Below are 11,139 nucleotides of genomic sequence, written 5' to 3' on the forward strand. Positions count from 1 at the left end.
ATTGTTTGATTAATAGGGAGTTTATGAAAATGAAACATTCATGTTTCATTTACTTTTTTACTTGCCTTGTAAAATGTTTCATCATAGTCATCCATGTTACTTGTGCAAAGAGATATTTAAATCTTTCAGTCATCTTAAACAATCATCATAATCGCTTTTCAGGACTGACCAACTCATCCAGAGAGTTTTACGAGCCAAGTTTCGTGAATGCACAGTTCTGACCATAGCTCACAGACTGAACACTGTCATGGACTGTGACAGAATTATGGTAGGTGATATTTGGGTCATGTTCAGAATCCATTCAGATAAAACATGCAGCTCAGGATATGACTCGGTTAAGGAGACCATGAAAATAATATTCTTGTAGATTCAAGAGTTGTTATAGTTTCTGAAAAAAATCATATATGACCAGTTTAACATTATAACAGTTTTCAAATCGACGTTAACACTGCACTATGTTCTACACAAGTTCATAATTTATTCTGTCTTGCAGTTAGTTACATGTCCCGTTCAGGCATTTGAAGTTGATGATAATGTTCTACTCACACATTCATGTCCTGCAGGTCCTTGATGAGGGAGAGCTAAAGGAATTTGACATCCCATATAACTTGCTCCTTCACAAAGATGGCTACTTCTGTAAACTGGTAGATCAGCTTGGCAAACAACAGGCAAGGCAATTACATGCCCTGGCTGAGCTGGCCTACCACCAGAGGGCTTCAGCAAGCATGCTGCTGGAGGAGGCAGTAAAATCAGCCACAGAAATCTTCAGAAATAGTCGTGAGGACCTTCGTAGAAGTAAAGATAGTTTAATGAGGAGCAAAAACAGTTTGGATACGAGTGAAACAACTCTAAACACCATTGAAAACTCAAAAACTCTCTATGGGAGGTACTCCACCCCAGTTAAATCAAGTCCAAAACCACATCGCAAAATCCGACATGTGAAAAGCAGTCCTGCAAAGGAAAGCCCAAAAATACATAGAAAGACTCCTTCAAAAAGTGATTTGGTTGATAGGAATGATAGAGAAGAAATAGTTCCTTTAGTAACACATAGTCCTGGCAGACACACATTAGAAGAATCTCCAGTTGTGAATGATGATCGAGGAGGGACAGTGTCCCCCATCAGGAAGCCTGTCAACCCTCTAGCCAAGGGAAGCCGGACTCTCAGCCCCAAGGGAAGCCCTCGCGTTATTACAGGGCTGTATCAGAAGCAGAAAGAAGGGGAGGATTCTGATGACCAGAAGATTATTTTTTGCTGAGGATATGTTATTGAAAATACTCTGATCATATTGAGAAGATTCCTACCTATGATATGTGCATCAAGAGAAAACACCTCAAGATATGTTCTGTCCAGTCGAACAGTGCCTTGCTTCTACCTTTAGTCCATTTCTGTTTGATCTCTGTTTGAAATATAATTTATTATCAAGGGTAAAAGTAGAACTATCTAGTCCAATGTGGCTGATTTGGTTAATGTCCTGATGGCTAGTAGAATTGCACAGGCTAGGATTGATGTCATCTTATTATGCATACAATCAAGGATAATTTCTGGGTGTGTTCCGAAGATCATAATGTTGTCATAATGAAAACTGTCTGTGTCTGTTTACAGGGGCAGAATCTGCTTGGTGTGAATTTTCATTTGGTCAACTGACTAATTTCCTCTAAAGGTTATTAGACATGTTTCAGAAGTGTATTTGAGTTTCCATGGATCCATATCCTAAGCTTCTGGCAGTCAAAGGCACTCAATAGGCTTTGTTCAGGCTGTCTGGAGTATGTTGGTTTATATATTCTCATTGAATTCTTAACTTTGTGCTTTAGAATAAGTAAACGGTTTAAGAACTGCCAAAATGTTACCTTTGTCACTGAGTTCAACAATATCTGTTGAATGTTTGAATTTGCCACACTATGTATTAGATGTTCTGTAGCTCTCCTTGTCAAAGGCAATGATGTTGTCTTGGGAATACATATGAATAGCATGGGATGCAAGTGGCAGAGTATTAATGCTGATAAATATTATGCTTGTTGAACCAAGCCATTTTAAGGATATATTTATTCTGTTATTAAAAAGACATCTTAATGCTAACAAGAAATGCAACAACTATTTCCTTAATATTTTCTTTACCCTTTGTATTCAGGAGGTGTAATCATTTTGGACTTGACAGGGGCAGACTGTGGTTAGTCTGTGCAAATACCGCTTGTATATTGCTCAATATTTATGGTAATTATAAACATTTTATACACCAGTTGTTATATTTCCTAGTGGGACAATCTACATATGGTAACTGTTACAAAATGAGTCTTCCAGGATTGTGTTTTGAAAGGAAATATCAGATTTATTAATTATATTCATGTCATTTGTTTAGTTGTATTATTTTTTGCTATAATGTTTTTCAATGGACAGATGTGTTGTGAGCTATATTTTATGCGAAATATCCTCATCGTATACTATTAGTAGTGGACATGACTGTTTTCAATAAGTAAGAAAGAAACCCAGAAAATAGTACTGTAAAAATGAATGTTTTGTTCTGTTACAGATGCTTAATTAGGAAAGACAAAACTGACATATTAGCACCAGTGTTTCATGACATTGCCAAAATCTGGACACAAGAGACATGTCCGTGCAATCATGATACAGAGATTATCAGCCATGTTTTCATTTTTTATTCAGAGAAATATGGAATTTGTTGCAATATTATTTAGGATACAAGAACTCTTGTTTTATATCTAAAGGTCGAATGTTTAAACTTTTGTATGTTTATAATATTTGGATATTGCATTGATAATTGTAACTACATTAAATGGAGGCTCAAGGTGTGTGATATGGAGACTCCAGATTCTAACAGTCAACCATGTGTGTCTTCCTCTTTATGGAATTATTGTGTCCATGTGCCCCATGTGATAATTTTGATAAGGAGTTCTTTTTCTGGATTTTTATCACATCAATGCCTGTAATTTTGATTTCTTTTACAATTGTTAACCACATTCCTTACCACGATTTATTATCTGTTTGTGATTATTGATCTCTCTTACACCTATGTACTATTACATTCCATAAATGAATTAATGTAGTTTAGCGAACACTGGCTGAAAGTCCAAGTGAGATTATATCCTATATGTCTTTTGTAAATTGCAATCCCCAGAAACTGGTTGGATGAGGTTTTCATTTCATGTAAATATGATTATTACACCAAATATTTGTACACCCTAAAATGAATTATTTTCTATACCAAATGTCTAAAAGACAAACTGACTTATGTTAGTTACTGCTCACATAAAAGTTTGTCAAATATGGCTACATGTAGAAATTGCTGTCATTGTTTTTCCATGAAAGCTTGCTGTTGTGATTTAACATTCTTTAAAGTCATGAAAAATAAATAGACGATGTAAGTATTTTCTTCCAACCACACCTAGACTAGACCTACATCTTCCCCTCATCCAGAGTTTATTTCCTGATATATGCATCAAATATGTGCCTTAAGTCAGTGTCTTATGTCTGTATTGTCATAGTGGACCTGTTTTACAAGATTCACTCCGACCACTAAAAACAGAAGGGCTGAAATGAAGCGCCCTATAGAAAACAGGACTGCTCCATTCATCATCTGTACTCTGCCTTTAGATACATGATCAATGAGAGATGGTAATTTTGATGCAACGAATGGCATGTTTGCATTATCAAGAATGCATGAACTGTCAGCCTGCTTCTTGATTGTATGTTATCGGCATATGAGACAATGATGGTCCTGAGCTTCAGATATGTTGGGAATTTGAACCTATACTGAGAGAAAAAAGAATAAGGGATCACATGAAAGCACAAGTGTTCCCTTATATTTTGCATGCATAGCTTGTGAAGAAATCTGGAACAAAATAAGGGAACACTTCTGCTTTCATGTGATCCCTTATTTTTTTTCCTCAGTATATTTACATTATAAATGTGTAGCTGGTCTTTGATACTGAATATCGAATTTCCTGGTCTGTGGTAAATTTGGAAGAGAATTACTGTGTGGCATGGCATTCCAACAAAGAATGAATTCCCGAAATTAACAGACATTTAGTACCAGTTAGTTGTTTTAATTAAAGCAAATTCATAGCTAGCTAGCTAGCTAGACAGATAGTAATCAGCAGTCACTGAACCAAGAAGGATGTGTTCTGAAACTGGTCATAATGGGAAGACACCAGTAACAAGTGTTGTACATGTATCTAGTAGCAATTGTATGTGAAGTTTTATGATGGAGTATTTGGTGGCATTTGAAGGAACTTACCTGCTTGTTCATGCAGCACCTATTTGGTAAGAGACATGACCATTTAGTGTTCCTCAGTCATCAGATTAGATAACTGTGTATATGAAACACTAAAGTATGTGTCATATATCATGTTTTCTATGGTGGATCATGTAGACACTAGCTAATTCATCTATGAATGAATGATCTATTTTTGAATGATGAAGATCTTTACTGGAAACTATTTTTTTAATGCTTATGGAGCTCTGTGCAGCTTGTGTCTACATTTACATGGTATTTTAACCAATTGTTGAAACAATATGGACCCATTTTGACTTTCTATGTATAAACGTGAAACCACACTTATTTTCAAAGAGTTTGGCCAACAGAAATGAATTATATTGTCTGTTATCATGCATGGTTAGCCAGAACATTTTTAGAGACTTTGATATTGTAAATGCTTTGAGCCCTCTGGTTGGTTCAAGGTAGCAAATGGTCTGTGCCTTTGATGAATTTACTGCGGTTAAAATGTTGTATGAAATAACTATGTAATAGTAAGTATTTTCTAAGCTTGAGCCAATAAGAGGTTCAGTTGCATAATGCTGGGGTTTTTTAAAAATAATATCAAACATTGCTCACTGAGCAAGGTGCCATGCTAGCATTTGGTTTTTGATGTGTTCAAATGATTTTTCTTGGCAACCCAAGTTAACGTAGGAATGGTAATTACAGTATAATGATGTGGCAATAAGTGAATATACCCAACCAGTGTCAGGAGATAGACTTTTTACTTTTCACAATAGTTTCTTTCGGTAAACACATTCAATTCATGCATGATGCACTATTGGCCAGTACCTGATGAAGTCAGCTGTTATGTACCAGTAATACGAATGTATACTTTGTGTGTCTTAGGTCAGTCTGAAAATGACACCTTTGAATCAAGACCTGTTTATTGTCATATTTTATGTTCACATATGAACTGTTTTCAGAAGTGAGATTAGCAACATACTAGTTTTGAATTTCACACATCTCTATGGCATGAATGTTTCAAAGTGTTCAATATTGGGCAATATTTATCATCAGTACAGCTCTTTATCTAACTTGTCATGTTTTTGTTATAGGAGCAGAACTCAAAACCACTCAGTATTTCATCTTGAGGCCTTACACATAGCAAATTGATGGCAAAGTAATTCTTTTTGATATTTAGGGATTTTCTTTGTTTTTGTCATTTTCCTTAAATCAAGCATGACATACACTCAAGTGATATGCAGTTTTGTTTCCATAGCATCTCATATTTCTTCGCAAAACTTTACATATATCAGTTTACAGTGGATTGGGGCCATGTGTTGACTGAACCATGTTTTGGTGTACCGGGGGTATGTACAACTGAGACTTAGAATCAGTTGATGGTTGTTGCCAAAACTGTTCCATCACAAGATGTGATGTTTCATTACATGAAAGAGCCTACAGCACAAGATCCTTTCATCTTGTAATGACTTGTGAAGGGAAATGATAAGGTTAATACTCTCATTCATGTGTAAATGTTACCCAAGAGATTACTCATTCCAGATGTATCATTCAACATTACTATCATGTTTTCAAAATGGAATCCACTTCCTGTGATTGTTCATTTTTGTCAGCTCAGTGCTACATGAAATCTAACAATCACATTTATGAGATGTGATAAAAATATGTGACAAAACTTACCTGTTATATAGACATGAAGGAGATTGATATATGAGATGTATTTTGTAATCAGTTGACTTGCCAAAAAAGCAGTAGATGAATATATTATACTACCCATCAAAAGTTTAGACTCACTAGAGTAAATATAGCTACTTTTTTCTGTCAACTGTTCCAAACCTGTTTTGCAAAATATTCCATACTGTTCAAAGGTATTGTTTACACATGAACTGATGTATTGTAAAACAAATTCGTAATGTTGAAAGGATTATTGTCATGAGTTCAATAAATGATGAAACTCGGTGAAAATTGGCTAATTCTTAACAAAACTTTACACCAAAACGCAGCTGTTCACATGCATGACATTTGCACATGCTTTTCAGCAATTTGATGCATGATCCTCGTGCATTTCATCTGTATAAGGTTTTGCAGTTGGTTCCCCTAAGTTAGTGGAGTAATTCATCTTTGATGTAACCACATATATATACATAACATATAGTGAATGCTTTAAGTGAGTCTAAACTTTTGCTGGGTAGTATTATCACACAGCTAAGTGTGACATGGGTAGCTCGATAGGGTAACTGTAGGTTGTGGAAGGTGATTCACACATTATGAGGAATCAAACGTCGTTCCTTGGTGGCACAAGTGAAGTCTTTAACCTTTGGGTCACCACTGTGCCAAACAATAGTGTCTTAGAGAGGTACATCAAGCCAATAGTTCAGAAATATTTTCCTGGAAGACTTTTGGATATAACTGAGATGTCCTCTTTCATTAAAATGCTTAAACAAAATAGTTTACTGAGTTCCCTTTTTTCTGCATATTTATGGCCTTCTGTAGCTTAGATCTTATGAAACATGTTTCTGAAGGGTGCTCAAGATATTTTTTAAAAGCTTCCTGTGGGCTATAAAATGGAGTGTACGCTGCTGATATAATATCATTTCATGAGAAACAACAAGGTCATGTTTGTGCTGTTATTTTTACATTTTATCTTCAACCAAAGTCTACATATCCAAGATGTTTCCACAGCTCTTGCTCAAATAACCACATTTACATATGTTGTGATGTTTATACTCCTAGTTCATGTTCTTCATGATCATGTCTGTTGTGTTGTTATTGTACAGGTGTATAATTGTACATGTGTCTGATTGTACAGGTGTATAACTGAAGAGGTATTTATGTGTGCTTCACAAGACGGTAATACAACATTTAGATATTTCAAACCGTTCACTTTGTGAAAAAGTACACTGTGTTCCCTCTAACTGATATGTGTATGTTACTATCACCAGAGTAAGGCTGTTCCATAGGTCAAATATCTAAATGTCTTTGCACTCAACAACTGTGTAAATTTCTTTTGAACTGTTTGTACAATTTTTATATTACAGTCATATATCATTGTTCATGGAACTTTAATATTATTATGGCCAGTGTTCAGATAGACCTATGGAGTTGATTGTAAGTACACATGTTAAGGCTTCTACTTAAATAGATTTAGCAAGACATGTGTTGTATTAGGCTGATCCTGAACCTATATGTATTTCCGGATCCGAATATACTTCTAACACAACAGGAAACTTAGAAACACAAGGCTTCACGCTACAGAGAAGCTTGTTCAAAGTGGAGAGCATTCTAGCTGCATTCTTAACTTTGTTTAATGAAAGTACTAAGCAAAACATTCCCACCGCTACTACTTTGTTGCTCTAGTCATGTGTAACCTGACTCAAAGGTGTTTGTGTGGATTATGATCCATTGCGTATGTTATGTCTAAAGATGAAAGCTGTAATATGTATAATGGTATAGCTTTATATGCATTCATAACAATGACATGTTTCTTGGAGAATAGTCCATCTGTATTAAGAGCCGCAGCCTCATTGTGCAACTCAGTTGTACTGTAGCTCCTGTACCTTAACGTACACTTTTGATAGTCCTTCTCGCTATATAAAACAAGACAAACATACAACCAAATCTGTCTGAATGAGTAATAATTACCCTCAAAGAAAGATAGTTCTTGTATTTGAACACACAAAACTAGAATCTTGTTCTTATAGGGTTTGTTTTTAGAACTGTTCGAAAATCTGAAAAAATCTTCTGTGCAGTTATAACTTATGGTGTTAACAATTTGGTTAGAAGAGTCTTACTATGTTGCATCAGGTTATATGTATCAAATGGAGCTTTTATCTTACAGGATGCCTTTTGATAGTTTTAACAAGAGGCTGAGTGTGTTGTTGTGGCCACACTATCCCTGTAACAAGAACACGTACCACCACCGAACTCAACCTTCCTGTTGAGTGTGTGATATTAAAAAGAGGTTTAAGATATTATATTTAGAGAATTAACATTCAGTAGTTGACATTTGGAGATATATTGTATTATCACCATCTTTAAGAATGGTTAGTGACTTTTATTCAAATATTTATTAATCAGTGTAAAGCAAAACCAGTGATTTTATTCAGAATTACAGACAACTTGGGAATAAATCTATACATAACTCTAAGACTTTTTCATTTTTAGTTGATGAAGATTAAAATACAGGATAAACTGGATCATTGCATACCAGTTTTGAACACTGATATGAAAAATCAAACTAACTGGATCATACCATGTTATCACTGATAACAAAAATGAAGGTAACTGCATGATCATTCGCATTATATCTTTCAGTCATAGATACGACCATATACTACTCACACTTTGATAAGGATCACAAAAATATCACAAAGGATCACAACGTAGATTCATAATTTGATATCGTATCAATTTAAAACTGGATAAATAATAATATGCTAACCCCTCTTTAGGCAAATAGTCACTTTAGTCTAACCTTATGCACTTGATACATGAGTAACCATAAGAAGAATGGTTTTCATGGCACCAATCAACCATTTTGCAAATCATGGAACAAGTCATTGACAAGTACACAACACCTGTCACTGCAGGTATGGGTTCCCAAGATGAAAGGACATACTGAAACCTAGGGTCCATGCTTACAATAAGCTTAGATATTTAAACCAAATTTGCCCCCACATCATAGTTTTCTGTTGAATCCATGATTTGATCCTTTAGCAAAGTGTGAATAGTATCTATCTCCAGTGTTGCAAGAACTCCATTTGCTTCCTGTCAAGCACAGGATCAACTTCAAAATCCTTTGCCTGGCTCATCAATGTTTGACCTACACAGCTCCTGTCTACCTCTCAGAACTGATACATCCCTATTGTCCATCTGGATCACTTCGATCAGAAAACCAGAACCTCTTGACTGTACCCAAAGTCAAGCTCACACGATTTGGACAACGTTCCTTCTCTTATGCTGCTGCTAAAGAGTGGAATGATCTGCCTCACCACATCCGTTCCTGCTGAAGCACTCATATTGCCTACACCACATATCGCCTACAATAATTATATTGGCCAGTTCTACCACCCCTATCATAATAATGGGCATTACCCAACTGGCTGTTAACATTAAACAAATAGATCTTGTACATGTCAACCATCTTTGATCAACCATACATGTTTTGATTGTATTTTGAGCTGTTTCTTTTTCTGTGTTAGCAAGACCTGCTCATCTCATCTTATTCTGCAAGTTTCACACTCAGCATCAAAATGGCAAATCGTCAGAGACTGAGTTTGTTACTTCAAAGAGAGGCGGTCAACAAGTGCTTCATACTGGATACCGATACATCACATCACATCCACTACTCCGCACACTCATCCTCCTGTTGAGAATGCAGATCATATCAGAATGATAGCTAGAATGAAGGAAATTGTCAAGACTGACATCACTCCTTTGCAGCAGATCTACAATGCTGAACTCGACCAAGCTGACGAAGACACATCAGCCACCATGCCGTCCTTTGCCAGTGTTCAAGCCTCCTTGTACATACATAGAGCCAAGCCATAGTTACCAATTCATAAATGAAATCAAGAAGACTGAGACAGCAGATAAACGATCTAGACGACAGACAGGTCTTGGTGGGGCTGTGAAACCCCGTGCACGTATTGACAGTGAAAGAGATGCGCGAATTGAGAGACTTAAGCTACACCTTGCAACTGGACGAAAAACTGTGATGCAGTTTCTAGATGCAGTTGGCCACTTACTGAAATTACATTCATTGTTCTGTGTCTGAAGTCTGTTTCACTGATGATGATGATGATGTATGTGATTGACTTGTTTGACTGATCATGGTGATGATATTGGTATTTTAACTTGTTGCATATAGGACCCTATTAAAGCATAAATCATCAGTGCAAGAGTTTATTTTCATTAGTGGAAGTATGCCTCATTAGTGGAAGAGTCTACTTTTCTAAAGGTATAACAGCCTTTACGTGATGTGCAGTCAACCCTAAATTTGTTTTGATAAGGGTGTAGGCGATATGAGGTCAGGCCTTCCTGCTCTGTTTATTCCAGATTCAGAACTCTCCTAAAAAACTCATGTCTTCCGTGAAGCTTTCTGTTGATTCTTTTGTCATTTTGTGCGCTTTGAGCAGAATATTTAGGGGGTTTGGGAACCCCTCTTTTACCCATGGATGTGACCTATCTTAATGTTGTGGAAAACTTTTAGGTATGGGTATAAGAATTGCCTAGCATATGCAGATGCCTAAAGTTCTTATCCTTTCTCTTCCTTGATACTTGCACTTTCATACTTAAGACATGACCATGCACATATACATATATTGCTAAACGAAGGCAGATGTTTTGTAAATCAACTACAATGTATGAGCATGTTTGTAACCTTACATGAAAGCAGCTTGGGTAAAAGATTTGCTCCGGTTCCATCGGAAAATTCTTGCTTAGAAAGACTATTCCTTTTTGACACATTTTATCTTAATCTTTGCATTACCAAGTCTTTAAAGTTTTAGGGTTGTTTTATCCGTTCTTAAATTATGCAGATTCCGTGGTCAAAAGGACCCTTATACGAGGAGTGATTAATAAATTCTAATCTTCACACAGAAGGCATTGTTTAGTCATGAAATCTTTTCTTGCAGATCTTTAATGTGTTATATGTGTAACCACACGAATTTGAAAGGGAATTGTTTGGATGTGACAATTCATTAAAGCAAGCAACAGCATGCATCGACCTTTTGAAAGTGGAGAAGTTCGTGCAGAGAAAAGGTTCAACACCAAAACGATGAGTACAACACCAGAGAGGAGGCCTCTTGAGTCTTTACTCAGGAAACATAATATCAAATATAACACTTGTTTTTCTTGACCTCTTTCAGAAAGTCATTGTGTTTTCATTCAGCTGGTAGTACAC

At 36.0% G+C, this 11,139-nt stretch overlaps 1 protein-coding gene across 3 annotated transcripts in view; it reads left to right on the forward strand.

Moving 5' to 3' along the window:
- LOC124288967 (ATP-binding cassette sub-family C member 4-like) overlaps positions 1-5,520 on the forward strand; it is a 55,447-nt gene extending 49,927 nt beyond the window's left edge. For all 3 annotated transcript variants that reach the window (XM_046725561.1, XM_046725563.1, XM_046725562.1), the window contains 2 exons: positions 163-268; positions 564-5,520. In XM_046725561.1, coding sequence (XP_046581517.1) covers positions 163-268; positions 564-1,256 — 799 coding nt within the window. In that variant the 3' untranslated portion in view covers positions 1,257-5,520. The remainder of the gene's footprint in view (positions 1-162; positions 269-563) is intronic.
- Positions 5,521-11,139: the final 5,619 nt, after the last annotated feature.

Source organism: Haliotis rubra, unplaced genomic scaffold (assembly GCF_003918875.1).
Source record: "Haliotis rubra isolate DU_JTF1 unplaced genomic scaffold, ASM391887v1 Scf43, whole genome shotgun sequence".
In the NCBI taxonomy this organism is placed as follows: domain Eukaryota; kingdom Metazoa; phylum Mollusca; class Gastropoda; order Lepetellida; family Haliotidae; genus Haliotis; species Haliotis rubra.